This window comes from Geospiza fortis, unplaced genomic scaffold (genome assembly GCF_000277835.1).
Source record: "Geospiza fortis unplaced genomic scaffold, GeoFor_1.0 scaffold794, whole genome shotgun sequence".
In the NCBI taxonomy this organism is placed as follows: Eukaryota; Metazoa; Chordata; class Aves; order Passeriformes; family Thraupidae; genus Geospiza; species Geospiza fortis.
The window spans coordinates 214,007-232,318 of NW_005054601.1; the positions used below are offsets into that span (position 1 = coordinate 214,007).

Here is an 18,312-nt window from a genome sequence, read left to right on the forward strand (position 1 = left end):
TCTATTTCAGGTTTATGCATATCAACAGGCTGAAATTACTGGTTTGCACCAATAGAGCATTTTTTTCCTTAAGGTTTGCATTAGTGCAGCTATACCCGTGTTGAAGCTAAATATGTTTTTATGAACAAAGGAGGCCTCAGCTGCAAATATGTAGAAGATTCATGCTATGTATGGATGTCCACTTCATACACTCTGCTCAGTTGACTTCATGAGATAATTGCATTTATGATACGTAGTTCTGGGTCAAGCACCCATATAATTTTCAGCACGTTACTTTTAACACTGGGGGATTTGATTTGAGGTTTTGCGTACTTTAGTTGTTCGGAATAATTTTGTTCAAGGTGTAGAGCTCCTCCACGACTGAACAGGGAACTCAAAAGTGCAGTGTCACTTCATGTGTTTTTATTATTGCCACCTATGGCTTTTTAAAAATACCACATTATGTAAAGCACACAGACTGTTTTTTCTTTTTTTGTAATTTGTAATTACCTAAAAATTCTTTTGACGCTAAGTGTGCAGGAACTGTTCCTTCAGTTTGCATACAACAGAGCAGGGAGAGGCGGGGATACTCCAGGAAATAGGAGCAGGCTGTAGAAAATTGTAGGAGGCATAAAATACTGCCTTGGTGACTGGAGAGCATTCCAACTTGAACTCTCCTCTCTGCAGTAGGTTGAAGCATCTGTTGTGCAGAGAACACGACTGCTGCTGCTGCTTCAAGCAGAAATTGATTAACGCTGTCCAGATGCACCTACACCTAAGAAAGTCTAAGCTTTGATGCAACTTTAATTCTGGGGGTTTTTGACTAAGGGACTTCAGCTTTCTTAGTCTTTGTATAAATGTATTTTGTATAAAACCCTGCCTATCTTTAGACAGTATGAATCACAGTTGCATTTCATGCTACATACAAGGGGAGATATCAAATGGACTGAACTTTACTTGACTGGACTTTTGATAAAATTTCACAAGTTCAGTTTTGTAGAGGGCCTGTTTCAACAAAATCACATAGAAGCCTGTGTATTTAAGGACAACTGTGTTCAGGGGAATTTCCTCTTTAGGTGGTTTCCTCCACATTCTCCCATCTCACACTCTGTTTGAGATCTGTGGGAAAAATGAGCTCTGTCACTTCACCTTGTGTCATAACTGTTGTGTTAAGCAGACCATTTATTCCTTGTCTGTTAAGAATTATTCCAAGGTAAACACTATAATCTTTAGCACAGCTACAGTTTGGCTCCTGCAGACCTTTCTCTTTTTTTAACCTTTAAACTGAAAATCTTTTGACATCAGTTCTACAAGTATCTGATGTGTTATGAGGACCATGCAGTGTTTGCAGGGTATGTTTACAGAGAGCTTTTGCAGACTGTTGGTTGAGTACTTTGCTGTTTGGTTTTTTTTTTTTTTTGGTCTGTACATTACTCACTAAATGGTAGTTTTAGTTGACTGTAGTTTCAAAGCATGATTAATGTTTGAATTTCTTTAACCTTTAAATATGACCAAGTCATCATGTGATTTATTTATGTCAAGAGTTTTTTTCAGCACTGGAGTTTTCCATTAACAGGAGGATTATCATTTGGTTTGTTTAGCCATCATCATCTTAGGCTGGAGCTTTAGCTTTACCCCAAAGAGAATAATTTCTATACCTATAGTACAGCTGAAACTTTGAGTACTTATTCTACAGTATTCTGCATATTTCTACATTGCACATGTTTTAAAAAACTGATAGCAGTGGGATTTAAAAATAACCTCCACTCATCTGCTCCCCACATGAAAACTTCACAGCCACCCCAGTACAAAAATGTAACTTCTGTGCTGGAGCCAGAAGCAATTAGACTTGGCTAGACAATGAGAAAATCTCCAGACCGTTTAAACCATAAAAGTGGAAAAATCAGAATGTTATGTTTTGTTGCAGGTTCGGGAGCTGCAGACTCGTTTGCAGAGTGTGCAGGCCACGGGCCCGTCCAGCCCGAGCCGCCTTACTCCTGCCAACCGCCCCGTCAACCCCAGCACGGGAGAGCTGAGCACCAGCAGCAGCAGCAACGACATTCCCATCGCCAAGGTGGAGTTTGTGTGTTTGTAACCCTTCTTCTGACCTGGAAAAAGCAGGCTTCATTTTGTGCTGTGCAAGCATGGGTTAACTGGGAGGTGTTTTGAAGAGTCCTGAGCAGATCTGGGAACTTGAGCCGTGGAAAGGAATTAAATATTATTGATTGTAGTTCTCCCAGTAACAACTCAGGGCTCAGTTCTCTAGTAGTTTGCTTCAGCTTTGCAAGTATAACTAGAGAATAGATGGGGTTTGTGTGATCTTTATGGGGTGTGGGCTGCTGTGTAACCTGTGCAGCATTCTGACTTGCAGATTGCTGAAAGAGTGAAGTTGTCAAAGACAAGATCAGAGTCTTCATCATCTGATAGACCTGTCTTAGGATCAGAAATCAGCAGCATAGGGGTAAGGACTAAGAACTGTGTTCTTGCATGATCCATGTTCCAATAAAAGCATTGTTTTCTAAATAAAATTATTAATGTGGACTATCTGAAAACACTTTAAAAGCTAGTTTGAGCAAAATACATCAACAAAGAATATTTCACTCAGTATTAAGATCTCATTTTCTGAAAACAAGTGGCTAGAAGTGATTCTCGTGAGTGAATTCAAGAGGAAAATTTTGAAGTCAGTTCCACCAAAATATTCTTCAGGAAGACTGTTCAGTTTCATTTCGCAACCTTCAACAGTGTACTGGATTCTGCTTTTGAAATGCCAGTGTAAATCAATAACGCTGTTGTTACTGGGTGTTAATATTTCTTTTACTGAAGAACTTGGCTCTAACCCTTTGCTAAGCTCTCAAGAACATAAATAACTTGCATAGTAGGCTTTTTAAATGTGTAATGAAATAGTAGACTTCACCCTTGGTTAGTAGAATTTTAGAACAAAATGGCTTCTAAAAGTGGAATCTTATAGATGTTCTATTCAATGTACAATTCATAACAAAAACTGAATAATGAATGCATTGAAGTGAGTGCATGCAAGCAAATGCAGTTCTCAATGCTGATGGTATCTGGGAGAAATCCAGTGGGTATCTCTTCACAATGATCTATTAACTGCCCTGTACAGGTCTCTAGTTCTGTGGCTGAACATTTGGCGCATTCCCTCCAAGACTGCTCAAACATCCAGGAAATCTTCCAGACTCTCTATTCACATGGATCTGCTATCTCTGAAAGCAAAATCCGAGAGTTTGAAGTGGAAACGGAGAGATTAAATAGGTGAGCTAGAAATTTATATGTGCTCACATGTTGTCTTCTGTTAGCTTCATTAGAGTTGAGTCTTTTTTTTTACCCTTTTTGATAATTTCTTAGTTCAGTTCCAGCTCAGCTGTGACAGCTGCAGATAAACATGGAATGTGCTTACTGAAGAAGAGATTTAATTGTGTGCTAAGGATTCTTTCTGTGACTATGGGTTTGTGCATTATTAGATCAGCACAGCACCTTCCCCGTCTGCACTCTGGAGTGTCCCTCTGTGTGGATGACCAAGTAATGGCATCTTTTTTTCATAAGACACATTACTCCTTGAAATAAGGACTCCCATAACTTAGTCTGCATCATTCTGAAATTAGCTTGCTTTGTTTTGTCCTGAAGAAACAGAGTAATAGCAATTAAATGTCTCAATAAATGTACTGATGCGTGGTCGTGGGGCATATATATCAGCAAACAGGTTTCTGTCTGCAGAAGAGAGATTGCAGTTTTCTGGTTGCAGTTAAAATACTGCTGGTGTTATCCTTTAGCAAGCTCTATCAAAGCAAATGTTTCCTGTCTTTTTTCAGCACATAAAATCAAAACTGTGGATCAGGAGTATGAGAATCGTGTCTCAGCATGTCTTTATCCAAATTCTGTCTTCCCTACAGCTAGCTCAAATTTAGTCTGATCAGTACAATATCTCTTTTTATTTATAGCTCATGTTTTTGTAGTGCTGCAAAACGTGATTCTTGTTTGCTTTTTTCTTTCTTTTTTTCCTGTACACTGCACAATTATGCTTTGACAACATGTATCTTTATAGAAGATGTCAAGATATGGAACGTGGCAGTTCTAACATCTAGAAAAGTCAGGGCTTTGTTCTGACAAACATATATACTAGCCCTTCTCAGTCTTCTTTGTCAAGAAGTCAGTGATTTTAGAGTCCTGGATGGCATAGATTCCTTTATTATCTAGCTGTGCAAGGTTTCAAATTGTTTATCTCTCTTGTTTTGGTGTATATCCAATTTTTACAGTTAGTTGTAATATACTGATGTGTGGTTCAGTTGTCAGCAGGGAGAATAAACAGTAATACTAATTCTCTAAATCTTCATTTTCATCTTCAGGGTTAACCTCATTGAGGAGGGTATTACAGTTAAACTTTTGCCAGAATATTTGGAGGTTACATTGCTCCAGTTTGTAGTTTGGAAGTTGCCTCTCTAATCACAACCCAAACATGACTTCAGGTGGAATGGTTACTCTGAATTTTCAGAAGAAAGGAGGCATTTATGAACTGCATGATCTCTGCACACACCCACAATCACACTAATGAATATGCCATTTAAAACAAGTTGCAAATGTGGCAGCAGAAAGTGAGGAATGAAGGCAGAAAAATTGAGCAAAAGGTTGATATGAAACTGTTTCACGCAGTCTCGTGGCTGCAAAACAAGGGTACAGCTTTCTGCTTGCTGCTGCTGCACAGGGTTATAACTACATTTTATGAGGAGGAGAATGACCTAAGAGAAATTTCTGTCGGCTTTTGATAAGATATACAGAACTGATGGATTTTGCCATCTTCATTATAAAACACTTGTGTAGACTAAGAAATTTTCGTTGTTTCAAAGTATGATTGTCCTAAAATTTTCACAACAGTGACTGCAAGTTAAGCTTGAAGGTTGCAAATTACTTGTTTTTTTTGCAGCCGTATTGAGCACCTGAAATCCCAGAACGACTTGCTGACAATAACACTGGAGGAATGCAAGAGCAATGCAGAGAGGATGAGCATGCTTGTGGGCAAGTACGAGTCCAATGCCACAGCCCTCAGGCTGGCACTGCAGTACAGGTATGTACCTACACAAGGGGCTCAGGCAAGAAGAGGGGGCTGGGGGGAGGCTTGATAGAAGTGTTTAAGAGTGAAATTGATGGTGTGCCATAGTAATACTGTTCATTTTTTGTTTCCTCCCTGAGAAAGCACCCCTTTGGCTAAACTACCTGACAAACTACCCAACTGAAGTTATTCCTACAGTGTATTTTAGCTGTAGTTGACCAGCATCTAACAGGAATGCAGAGGTTTATCTCTTCATTCTTAAATACTGAATTAATGTTTGAATTAGGGGTTGTGTGTAGACTGAGACTGTGTTGCTGAATCCAGCCTTGATACAGGATCTCTGTACCTGTCCCAAGACCACTGGAGCAGAGAGTGTTATACCCCACATAACTCAGAATGACTTTATATTGCATTAGTTGGAATTGTAGATTAATGAGCTGTGTTTGGTAGTAAGTATCTAAATTTGCATCAAGCTGTTCACAAAAATACAGTGTGACTTAACACCTTCAACTGCAACTAATTTGGGACTGGCAGGTTTGGTCTTGGAACAAATTGTGTGCCTTTTAAGGAATGTATTATTTTACTATCAGCCTTGAGCAAATCGCAATGAAGTGTAAATTGCTAATAGTATATTAGTATGTATTTTTAAAAACATGAAAATGCAACAGGGATTGCATGACTCATAAATGTAATTGGAAGCTATTCTATTGTTAGAGGGAATATCTTACAGCCAGGACAGAGCAAAAAGTATTTTTCTTGCATCTTTTCCACTTGCAACAGTTTCTGTAGTATAATTATATTGTAGAGTATAGTATACTGTAGGTTGTATACTAAGAAGATCTGGGAAAAGTTTCTCAAGGGGATCTTGACCACCTGTTTAAAACATGCTTCTGGAGCTTTCTTTATTTCGGGTCACTCTTATCTTTTGGCTTGTTACATTACTTGAGGCCAGCCTGGCAGTGTTGTAAGAATGGGGGGAGACTGCTGAATGCTCATGATAGAAGCTATGTGTATAATGTTCTTAATATCCCTGCTGCTACACAAGTAGTAGAGAATCATGCAGTTAATCAGATAGCTCTTTTTTTGCAGGTATTGTTCTTCTTTAAATTGCGGTTAACATTTTGTGTGGTTTTTGTTTTCCCTTTCAGTGAACAGTGCATAGAAGCATATGAGCTGCTGTTGGCATTGGCAGAAAGTGAGCAGAGTCTCATTCTTGGACAATTCAGAGCTGCAGGTGTTGGTTCTGTTGGTAAGATGTCAATGAATCACTTAATTTACCGGGGGTTTTTTGGCATGTCAGTTAGCATTAGAATTGGTTGTAATGGTGAATCACGTCATCACCCATTACTTAAGAATGCTCTCCAGACATTTCTTGTTTTTAACTATTTAAATTATTTTATACACCCCAAAAATAGGGGTAAAATGCAAGAGAGCAATTTAAATTCACTTGTGTTGGTTTCACGAGGAGATGCCTCTTCTGGCAGGAGTGAGATTGTTGTGGGCATGCAACCATACAGAGTGGAATAATTAAACAATACTTGTGAGCACAGGTGGCTTAGGGCCATACAGCTGAGGTAGTTGCAAGTCCAGATTCACTAAGATTTACTCCCCAGAAACAGTCTAATATGTGAAAAACTGAGATTAAAATAATACAAAGTAGCATTGATTAGTTAGGAATAAAAACATTTTTAAAGGCTGTAATTTTTCACCCCCTGTTGCACCTTTGCTCTGGAATTTTAAAACATTCTATCTTCTGTTTAGCCTGTATGTTCTGGATTTTTCTTGTTTTGTTAGTTAATCCTGTGGCTAGGTGTTTTTTAATACGCTGCCTGCTAAATAATGGAACAAACCACTATCATAGGTACAGTACAGTTCAGAAATTTGGAGCTTGGCATTTCTGCTGGCTCCATTCTTCTGACAGAAAGAGGTGACTGCACAATGAAATTCCAGTGTTAGTAGTTCCATTCCTTTAATTGACAGGAGAAGGCAGTCATAGTAATCTTCAAATAGAAAGAAGCATTCAGAGAGAGAATAACTCTTCATACTGTGCTGATGCATAGCAAGTGCCTGGTGTGTTAGGAGCACTGGCTTCTCAGTAGAGGGGATGTCTGAGATTTTCTTCCACCTTTCTCCAAACTCTGTTCATTTCTTTCCAAAAAGCTCAGAGGGAGCTTTTCCCAGCTGGCAGAGATCAGTGAGTAGCAAAAGTGAATTGAGGCTTGGATTTTCTATTCCTGTAGGTGGTAGAAAGAAATCTTACAAGGGAGAAGTACTTTGGGGTTGAGTAGGATTTCATCTGATGTGCATTTTATGGCAGAGACTGTAGTTAAATTTTTATGTAGGTATCTGTCTACAGCTGTTAATTATGGTATTACCAGTTACAGCCGTGAGATAGAAATAGAGCAAATTTCCCATTACACAGCACAGCATGGAGGAAGTTGTGTATGGTTTATGTACCTTTACTTCATGATGAAATTTGATTAACACACCTAGATAAAATAACACATTTTTGGTTTGAAGATCAGTCAAGCTTTATATCAACATCTGTGAGTGGAAAATTCATGAGAGTTACATCACTTAAAGCTGAGCATATCCAACTTCTCTTAACAGAACATTCACCCTTCCTTTCTTCCTCTTTAGTGTTACTTCTAGTGCATGCGCTTCACTCAGCAAGTGTGCAGTGAAGGTAATTGACTTGAACAAGGATTAAATGAAAATCCAACACAGAGCAAGCTGTTGGGTTTTGCTAAAGTATAAATATATTACAGCTTAATCTACAAATACATTCATAGATTTTCTTGTAGCCAATAACATGTCTTAATTTAATGATTTAACTGCAGTGCAGCTGGAGGACTGTAGGAGTAGTGACAGTGATGGTTTCAGTCCTGCTTCTCCTGAAGCTTACCAGCTACACAGGTGCTATATAACCTCTAAAAATTATAGCAATTTAACCAGGGCTAGTTTTCTTTTGGCTTTAGTATGCATGACTGTAAAATGTGAGAGGCTGCTTCTCAGCAGCAGGGCAGTTCTTCTGTCTGGCCAGGTAGCCTGTAAGGAGGTGTTCGGGCAAACCATCAGGCTTGAGACCAAGGTGCCTCTGAGGAGAAGTTCTGGAGATGACTACGCCGTGAAACCACACTGCACTGACTGGAGTAAGAGTTGTAATTGAGGCTGAGGCTTTTCCAGTGTGTTCATAATTTGAGCATCCAAACCTAATGTTAATGCAGAATGCACACCCATTATAAACAGACAAGCTAAAATTCTGCATCACTTAAGACATATTGCCTGGAGCCACAAGTACCTGGAACTTGTCACTGGCAGCAGGGTGCATTCAGGGCAGTATCCCAGTTACCACTGATGCTGACAAGGAACTGAAGTAGCTTTTAGTTCACAGGTTGGTAATTTATTGTCATTGTCCTTGTATAAACTGAGAGTGAGTAGAAGTATCTCTTGCCTTAATTCCTGTCTGAAACATTGTTTGCTTGAAAACTAGGGGACCAGACAGGTGATGAAAATGTCACACAGATGCTTAAGAGGGCTCATGACTGCAGGAAGACTGCTGAGAATGCAGCAAAAGCCTTGCTGATGAAGCTGGATGGGAGCTGTGGGGGAGCCTATGCAGTCACAGGCTGTAGTGTGCAGCCCTGGGAAAGCCTGTCCTCCAACAGCCACACCAGGTAACTCCAGCTCTTCTGCTCTCCTAATCTCCTAATCTTTGATTCCAGACAAAAAATTGCGTTCTATTGTATTTGCTGAGCTACCTCCCCTCACCTCACTCCTTTGGCTTCTGTTTGTAAGTCACCATGCCTCAGTGGTCTAATTGTCTTTGGACTTTGAGCAACTCCAACCAAGAAGAGTTCTTTATAAATTTGTTGCAAATGCGTGACTCAGGTCTTTGATCTTCCTCATAAAGGGCAAAACCATTACGTTTGTTTTACTACAGTGACTTTCTTACTGTTTTGTTGGAACACAAATCATGTTCTTGTTACTCACATCTGTTGTATGCAGACAGCATGGACGTGCAGAGAACCAGAGATCTGAAACAGGCTTTCTCTGGAATTTTGGAGTGCTCAAGAATTGTTTTCTAAATGTTGCAAATCTAGCCATTTTAAACCATTTCCTCTGTTTTAAACCATTTCCTCTCCCTTCTCCTTCCTTACCCTTTGCACTCCTCCATATTATTCCTTCCCATGGAATAGATTGGATTCTTCCAGGAAAGACTGAATACTGCAGTTTTTCTGGAGACCTATAAAATAATAAAACATAGATGAGCTATTATTGCAGAAGTGTTCCAGTTCAAATATATCTGCCAGCAGCTTCATTTTGAGTTTTTGCCTGCCTGTGGTGTAGTTGTACTCTGCAGTAAATATGTCTGCTTGTGTATGGATACAAATTTGGCAAGTGTCCTGGATAAATATAGATGAACATTTTTCTCTTTAAATGTTATTTTTGTTTCTCAGATTTGCTCTAAAACTTCATTTTAATTCAGTTTTCTAGCCAGTTCTTTATTCAAATGCTGTCATTTTTTTGACACTTCAGAATTTATTTTAGTACTGTATCATTTCCTCTTCTTGCTGATGCCTCCTCCAAAGGATCTTATTTCCTGCCATATGACTGGCATAGAATAGCTAAAAAGGGAGCAAAAAGGTAATCTGAGGGAACAGGGTCCTAATGTTAGGTGAATTTTAATGGTATTTTATTCAGAGTTTTCTGGTGCACTCTCAGTGCGAGAAAGCTGTGTCTTTACATAGAAATGATTGTGGCAGCATCTGTGCCAGTAGCACACTGATCACACTTTCTACCAAAAGCATTTAAACCAGGCTTGGAAAGAAATTACATGAAGCTGTTTCAAGCACTTGGCTTGCCCTGTCTTGGGCCATATCTACACCTGTATGCAAACCTGTTGTCTGTGTTTACATGTAGTAACACCTTTACCTAAGCCAAGCTCGTTTCCCATTCTATTGTTTGAAAGGGTAATTCTCAGTTTTTCCTCAGTGTTTTTGTTCCTTGTGAGATATGTGGCATATAGTCAAGGTATAGTAATTTTTTTTTCTTGGAAACAGTTCAGGCAGTTTCCAGTATTGATGGGGAACTGGAGGGGAGGGGAATTGTTCCTGTTTCAGTGTTTGCTTTCCTAGACTTGCACTGAAAGTGTTTGGTGGGAATGTAATCTCTACAGCTCTTGCTTGCTTTAGCGGAATTTTTGGGAGGATAAGAGTCTGTGTTTATGTCTGTGTTCATTGGTGGTCAGCTGGACCTGTGTGTGTGTCCATGTGAGGTGTTGGCTCAGTAGATAAGGTTTCAGCAGAGTATATTTTAAGTGGCATAGGATTTAAAATTTCATCAGGATAAGCTATGTCATGTATGTGAAAATGCAAATTTAGTGTTCTTATATGAAAGAGGTGTTTTAGCTTGAGCCATTATTGTCATTGTAGTATTTTTTTTCTGGTGTGGAGCAACATATTGTGCTGAATGAGGTAACTTCTACAATTTCTTTTTATAGATGTGGAACATAGGAGATAAAAGCTGTTGTCACTCACTCAGAGGGCACACAGCAAGTCAGGAATTTGTGGCACCCCGATCTGATTGTTACTTACAGATTGTTGTCCCTCTCCCCTCCCCCATGCCCAAAGTAGTTTATCTTTGCCTAAGCATACATATCAGTGAAAATATTTTGAAACTTCAGCTTCTCCAGGAAATATAAGTCTTCTCTTCTTTCCTTCTGTTGCATTCAAGTGACACGTGGTTAGAGGTGTTTTCAGATTTTTTCTACCCCATCTCAAAAGAGAGAAGTCTCCTCTTCAACTTCCAGAAACAGTGCTACCCCATTCATGGAAAATCTGTCTTGGTTCAAAAGGCACACACTTTTTAATGTTTGTGTCACAGAACCACAGAAATCAAGTTTGGAAGATACCTTCAAGGTCATCCAGTCCAACCATCACCCCAGCACCACCATAACCACCCCTAAACCTTATTCCCAAGTGCCACATCCAGATAGATCTTGAACACTTCCAGGGGTGGTGACTCCACGGCCTCTATGGGCAATTTATTCCATGCCTGATCATTCTGTCAGTGAAAATTTTTTACAAGTATCTAATCTGAACCTCCTCTAGCACAATTTAAGGTCATCTCCTCTCACCTCTCTTGAGTTCTATGTGAACCACCCCCCACCTGGGGACCACTGTGAAAATATTTTTACAGTATTCAGTTGAAGCATACTTTGAATCTGCAAAACAGATTTTTCTTGCCTTCGATGTTGCAGTGTTGCAGGCTTTTAGTTGCAGATACATATTGCTGCCTTTTCCCTTTGAAACTAAATGAATGAAGTGGTAGTAGGATGATGAAAACTATCCTTTGTTGAGACTTGTGACAAATGACTAATTCTCCCTGTTGTTTTGAAATCCTGTAGAATATGGATTTACAGTAGAATTGTTGACCCATCTTGGGCTTTGAAATTTCAGATGAGATTCTGAATCAAATCACTGAACACGTTACTGAGATTGCTTGGTGAGCCACTAGTGATGAGTGGTTAAACAATATAAAAGGGAACAACTGAAATGAAAATAAATGAAAGGCAATGAAAGAGCATCTAAATTCATTTGACTGGCAGCAGCACCACAATAATGTTGCCAATTCAGTTTTTGAAAATAGAAATCGGTTTGCAATGTAGTTGGAAGTCATAATTATTTTAAATGGACAGAAGCTAAGTATAGAACATATTCTGCCAGCAAGGTTTGACTGATTGCACCTTTGGAAGGCAACAAAAGGGAAGAAGCCCACTTGTAACACTGTCTGAAAATGGTGTATTTTATTCTCTTCTGTGCTAGTAAGCCCAGCCTTACATCTGGGTTCACGGGAGGCAGATTGGGTCCCTTACAGGAAAAGGCAATTCTTTTCAGTATTGTGCAGTGTCACAAAATATCTGAACTCAGTCAGTGGTAGGAATATATCTGTCGTCAAAACCATCTCAGGTTTCAGATAAGTTGGTGACAGACAAGATTATCTTGGCTGAGGTGTGCAAATAAGTTATTTGGAAATGTCTAAATAGATATCTCAGTGTTATCTGCATAACACTTTGTTGCTGGATTGAAGCAGTCTCAGAAGGAAGCAGGGCAGTTTACCAAAGGCTCTGGTATTAGCTGTTGTTTGTCCTTTGCCTGATTGGGGTACTTTTCAGTTTCTCAGGAAGAGAAACTGGCATTGTGCTGTCCCAGATCTCAAACCACAATGCTCAGCTCGAAATAAGGTGTTTGTTCTACGTGCACTGTGGATCAACTGCATTCTTTAAAGTATTAGGTTGTGTGCAGGTATTCAAGCAAGTTTGTGTATTCAGTTGTGACAGTGTTAATCTCAGTTCTACCAACTGTATTATCCACACCATTGCTTAATTGCAATTATATTAATTTATTGACTTGAATTTTAACAGATAAAATGACACTCGTGTAGGGTTTTATGGATAAATTTTTGTAGTGTACAGAAACTACTCACAGAGAAGCAGTGCTGAAAGCCTCTTCTATGTCCATCCACTGAATTTTATACATATACACTCATGCTAGCAAATAAGACTGACATTACACTGTACTTGCCCATATATTTTCCAAAAATTGTGTATGGAAATTAGTTCGACATCACCCAGGCATGACATCATCATAAAAGACTCAAGGAATGAAACAAGTGTGAAGAATATTTCTTGTTCTCATACAGCATCCATGAGAATGGGCAGATTGATGTTGTATTCCCTCCAGCTGTGATGAAACAATGATCCTTTCTCTGTGCTTACCTAAACACTTGAGAAATAAGAAACTGCACATCTTTTGCAAGAGTTTCCTGTGGTTTTTGGATGGATGCATTATACTGTAAATGTTTTCCTTCATCCTAATTGCTGTTCAGAAGGGAGGGCAATACAAGAAATTCAGGATGAAGTGCTCACCAGCTGTCATCCCTTTGAAGGGAGCAGTAGTGGACCAGCACTGTGGCTGTGGAGAGCTGTTTGGTGGGGTTTTTGGGGCAGCACACCCTGGCAGAGTTGCTGGGGAGATCAGAAACACTGCAGTGCTGTTTCTGTCACTTCTACCCCAGCTGCTTCCAGTCTTTTGGGTGGGGATGTGCTGCTGAATGCAGGGGGAGGCTGAAGGTTCTTGTCCCCTTGTGTGCTGGCTGAGACACAAGTTCCTTGCTGAGCTCTCTCCAACTTCTGAAAAAAAGAAAAAAAAAGAAACCCAAAAAAAAAAACACTCTAGAAGAAGAAGAGCAGCTTGCTAGCAATTCACCAGAGGAGCCAACTCAGCTGCAGACAGGCAGGCAGGCAGCCAGGACTGAAGTAAAGGCAGCCTGAGTATCACTGGCAACAGCCCAGACTGCCTTCCTCAGTTTGGACTCCGTTCCCCTAACATATATGTGCATAGTTGTGGGTCTTCAAGGGCCAAAATCTGTGAATATGCATGGAGTATGAGGTCCAGCTCAATGTAACAATAATCAGCATTTTTTTGCTCAGGTTTCATTTGCAGCAGGAGGGCTGGGTTATCTTTCCTTTTCAAGCAAAAACTGAGATGAGGCCTTTGTGCCCCAAGACTTTTAAAGCTATCCTTCCTCCAACAACAGCTGTTTTACATTTAATCCAGAAAAGCTCTGCAATTGCAGTTTTTGGGTGCTGAGGAAGAAACTTACAACATGACTTCAGTACAGAATAAAGTACTTTTCACATTGTCTGTCCTCATTTTTTTAATATATCTAATTCATCAAGATGCCTTTAGGCTCAGTAAAGCAGGATTTAGTAAGTGTTTCATAATTTTCTAATCAAGGAATAGTATGAACAAAAATTTGTTTCAGCCTGAAAAGGCTTCTGTATATCTGGGTACTTAGTGTTCTTAAGCCCCACTGGAGGAGGAAATGGATGAAAACAAAAGCAGAGGCCATTTTACAGTTGTGTTGACTATGGCAGGTACCCTCAGGAAAGGAGAGAATAATGTGAAATTAACATAGAACTGTAGTAAAGAGCGGTAATACAATTTATCATGAGGGGAAAGGATTTTGAGAAATCTTGTTAGACCTGCCGATTCCCTATCTTCTCCAAGGCTGTGCTTGGAATTTGTGGGAAGATGGGCAATTATTTGAAGCACTTTAAAATCAGTGTAGCTTTAGCTGAAGTAGAAGCAAAAGAAAGAGAAAAATCAAGCCTATCTTGATAGGCTTCCCCTTTGCACATGCATAATATTTCAGGACATCATCCTGGCTCTCACACCATCTAGCGGGTGGAACTTTATTTCTTAGTACAAAAATGTTTAACAGCAGTGCAATTTGATACAGAAAGTGATTTATTCCCCTGCTGATAACTGAGATCATCTAGCATTCCAGACAGGCACAGTTAATGGATGACTTATCCCTTACCCGGCAGCTGATTACGGGACCTCAGGAGACAGCAGGGAGCTTTGAGTGAGGCTATAGAAACAACATAGCATTTTATTTTCCTTTTAGTGTTATTGCAACCATATTCAGCCCTGGAATGCTACAGCTGTGTCAGTCTGGGCCCCCTGCAGCACTGGCATGCATGGAGGTGGGTAGGCAGCACTCAGCCCCCATTGCTCTAATGACATTATTACCCCTTTCTGCAATCTCTGTGTAAACACTTACAGGGCAGAGTAATGGGCCCTCATTTGTTCAGAAGATACACCAAGTCTTTCATGATGACTTTTTATTAGAATTCCTGTTACTCCATTGGTTAGTTTTAAATCACTCTAGCCCTGAAGGAATGCTGAGGAGTACACCTTCACATGAGCTGAAAGTTCTCCTGGCATCTGCCCGTGGATTTTTCATTAGGTTGATTCCTAAAAGTATCCATTAAAATATCTGAGGTGATAACTGGTATGGTCATCAGCAGAGACAGATGAAGTCTGGGTTCATTCTATTTTTTTAGCAGATGCTTGTTCTCAAAGATGATGAAGACAGTGTCTGAGCAGCTTGCTGTGCTGTTACTACTAAGTCTTAAACAGCTTTTTTTTTCTTTTTGAATAAAAAAAATCCACCACTTTTTTTCATAAGACACCATTTCAGATTAAGTAATTCAGTTAGACATCAGTAAATGTCTGGCTTTGCAGAGAAGTTGTCACATGATTCAATTTTCTTGTGCAGCTTAGGGAATTCATTTTTTTCTGAATTTGTCACCTCACGTTGCAGTGTCCATGCTACATCTGTGTCCTTTCTGTGAGGGTTTAAGACTCAAATGTGTTGATGAAGTAGTTGGGAGTGTGTTTGATGTAAAAATTAAGATTTGTTTCAAACGTATTTTTTTTGTAATGCCATTCTTTCTCTTTCCAGTACTACCAGCTCAACAGCAAGCAGTTGTGACACAGAGTTTACAAAGGAAGATGAGCAGCGGCTGAAGGATTATATCCAGCAGCTGAAAAATGACAGGGCAGCAGTGAAGCTTACAATGCTGGAGTTGGAAAGCATCCACATTGATCCCCTTAGTTACGATGTTAAGCCACGTGGAGACAACCAGAGGCTGGACCTGGAAAATGCAGTCTTGATGCAGGAACTCATGGCAATGAAGGTATTTTATTCATAACCGAGAGGGGAGCTGCTCTGCTGGTAATGCCTCTGTGTCACAAAACATGCTCAGTCACACATATGGGAGGCTTTGATAGTGGTCACTGGGTAATAAAGGGTAACTTTGTTGAAACACATATCTGGACAGCAAAAATCCAGTAGTCAGAGTGACAGAAGGCAGCGCATTAACAGTGATGAGCTATGTGTGTTCTGAATTAGGAGGACTTCATCTGTGTCTCTAAACTTGGAATGCTCTTCTTGACAAACCAGATGCTCTCTTTCTGAGAGATATGGCAGCTGAATTGCTCAAGGATGACAAAAAAACATGATTCAGCACTTCCCAAGAGATAGTTCATTACTTATGAGCTAGCTATGTGCATCATGAATATTTGTGAACTGAAGCAGAACAAATTCAGCTGCTTTTAATATTGGTGTGGGAGGAGTAATGGTCTGTCAGATGTCATCCCTAATGCTCTCTGGCAGTTGGTCACAAGTCCTGAGCTCTTCTAGGCACTGTGTTGCAATCTGTAGCTCAGTTCAGAGCCTGAGCAAAGGGTAGGCTGTGTAACTCAACAGAGAGTTTTGGAGAAAACCGTGGTTTATATGTCCAGCTCCTAATATGTGATCTAGAAAAGCTGATCTTTACTGACCAGGTGTAGAGCTTACATCATTTTAAGTCTGTGTTCTGTATTGATTTTGAGAGGTGAACTAAAACATAGGAACATAACAAAGGCAATACAAGTGTATGTCTGAATTCAGAATTTGTCTGGTTTTGATTCAGTTTAACTTCTGTATTTTAGCAAGTGCTAATTTAGCCAGCTAATTAATTGCTGACATGTCAGGTGATGGTATTGAGTGGGACAGAAAATCCTAATAGTTTCATGAGCTTCTAAAGTTATAGATTTTTGTTCAGATGTGCTGCTTCTGGCTAAGTGGTAGCCTGGTGATGATAATTATGTTCTCAGTGATGCTGCTTTTCCATGACGACAGACACAGTTTTGCAATAATGCCTTCATTATTCACAGTTCAGAAAAGACTGCTTGCTAGAGGTTGGGAGATGTAAAATTATGTTACTTGTTTGAATACATTGTGACCAACAGCAAAATATTCCCCACAACTAAAGCATGCAAGATGTACTGTAAGATGCTGGTACATAATCAGATGTGTATTTCAGATACCACACTTTCTTTTCCTTTTTTGCATCTAGGTCTTCCTTGAAATGTCTAGTACACCATTCTTACCTCTATTTTTCAATTTTAACTTACTTTATTTTCCTAGTTTTATTTTAATTTAAAGGTTAGGGCAAACTGTGGAGCTGTATCCCTTGTGAGGTAGGGGCCTTGCCTTCCCTGACTGTCAGGAACACCAGCAGTTGCATATCATAATTTCTGGTTCACTTTTGTGTGCTGGTAATTCTTTTGTTCACAAAACAGTCATCTGACTTGTTTTTGACACACAGCATCCATATGGCTGGACCTGGCACACTGGGTTTTCACTGCAGGAATTGCTTCTGGAGGAACATTTTCTTATTGATTGGGTTGTGTGGAATGCATACAGAATAGACACACATTTTGCATAGGTGTGTGAACTTACCTTCAGCCCTTTGCAGTACAGAGTACAAACTGACAGTACTGTTAATCATTGTAATTTCTTGTACTTTGAAATTCAGAACTTCAAGAAAACCTTATGTTTCTGAAAGAGACATTGTGAAAACTCAATTGTGAAAACCTGTGATTTGTCAATGTGTTACCTATCAGCTTCCATGGTTGTTGCTGGGGTCTGCATTACGCCTCCTCATCTCTTTGTCAGGGTAAAAGAGAGTTGAACCTAAGGTCAGGTCTCATTTTGGCTTTCTGAGTATATTTTTTGTATCAATTATTTGAAACGTGTATCTTACACAGAACAGCTTATACATCTGCCTCCTTCTGAAACAAACAGAGAATTTAGGTTTCCTTACAGTATTTTATTTAACTTGAAGCAGATGGATGGCAGAAAACTTCATTGTTTAACGTTTTTAATTTGTTCTCTCCCTTCTACATCCTTAGCAAGGGTGATACAGCTGGACCAAACTACTCGATGATTTCCCAGCATTGCTGGATCTTAAAATCTCCTACTGTCTTCCCAAAACTTGGTTCTGTGTTGGAATCTCTGGCACATCTTTTGGCACCTTCCATTTCTGATTTCCAGTAAAAGCTGATCACCTCATCAGTTTGAACTACATTTACAACAGTAGTTCTTCATTATTAATTAGAAAGGCAGTTTGAGGGTTGTTTCTCTGCTGCCCTGTTTTATTATTATTTTTTTGCTAATCTAGAGCGTAAGACATAGTGGTCTGCCGGTACTCCTATAAAATTCAGTTCTTTGCTTCAAGCAATAATTAACCATGTTTCAAATACATTCTCGTTCACGGTTTGTCATCATTGAGTAGTCTTGCTTTGAGGTCAGTTGTTGTCATGCCCCAGTTAGCAAGGAGATTACTTCTGATGGGTGTAAATAATTCTTGGTTTACAGCCTTTCTGCATTTCAAAGGACTTAATCTAGATAAGAAGTCTCAGCTTTCTACACTGATATTTTTTCCTCTTTTGTGTACAGGTGTTGATAATGTTGCTCATGATGTGCATTGAGACTACAGTCTTTGGTGGAAAATGTTAAGTATTCTATTGGCCACCTTTGTTACAACCATTCGTGCTCTTACAGATTTGTATAGTGAAATACAGATAACTAGA

General features: G+C 39.5%; 1 protein-coding gene across 1 annotated transcript in view; it reads left to right on the plus strand.

Annotated features, from left to right (window-relative positions):
* The window catches only part of MCC (MCC regulator of WNT signaling pathway), a 137,720-nt gene that overhangs the window by 100,404 nt on the left and 19,004 nt on the right, over positions 1–18,312 (plus strand). The window contains exons 7-13 of the mRNA XM_005430115.2: positions 1,907–2,053; positions 2,351–2,440; positions 3,101–3,249; positions 4,916–5,056; positions 6,190–6,290; positions 8,535–8,718; positions 15,356–15,590. Of these exons, the coding sequence (XP_005430172.1) occupies positions 1,907–2,053; positions 2,351–2,440; positions 3,101–3,249; positions 4,916–5,056; positions 6,190–6,290; positions 8,535–8,718; positions 15,356–15,590 (1,047 nt within the window). The remainder of the gene's footprint in view (positions 1–1,906; positions 2,054–2,350; positions 2,441–3,100; positions 3,250–4,915; positions 5,057–6,189; positions 6,291–8,534; positions 8,719–15,355; positions 15,591–18,312) is intronic.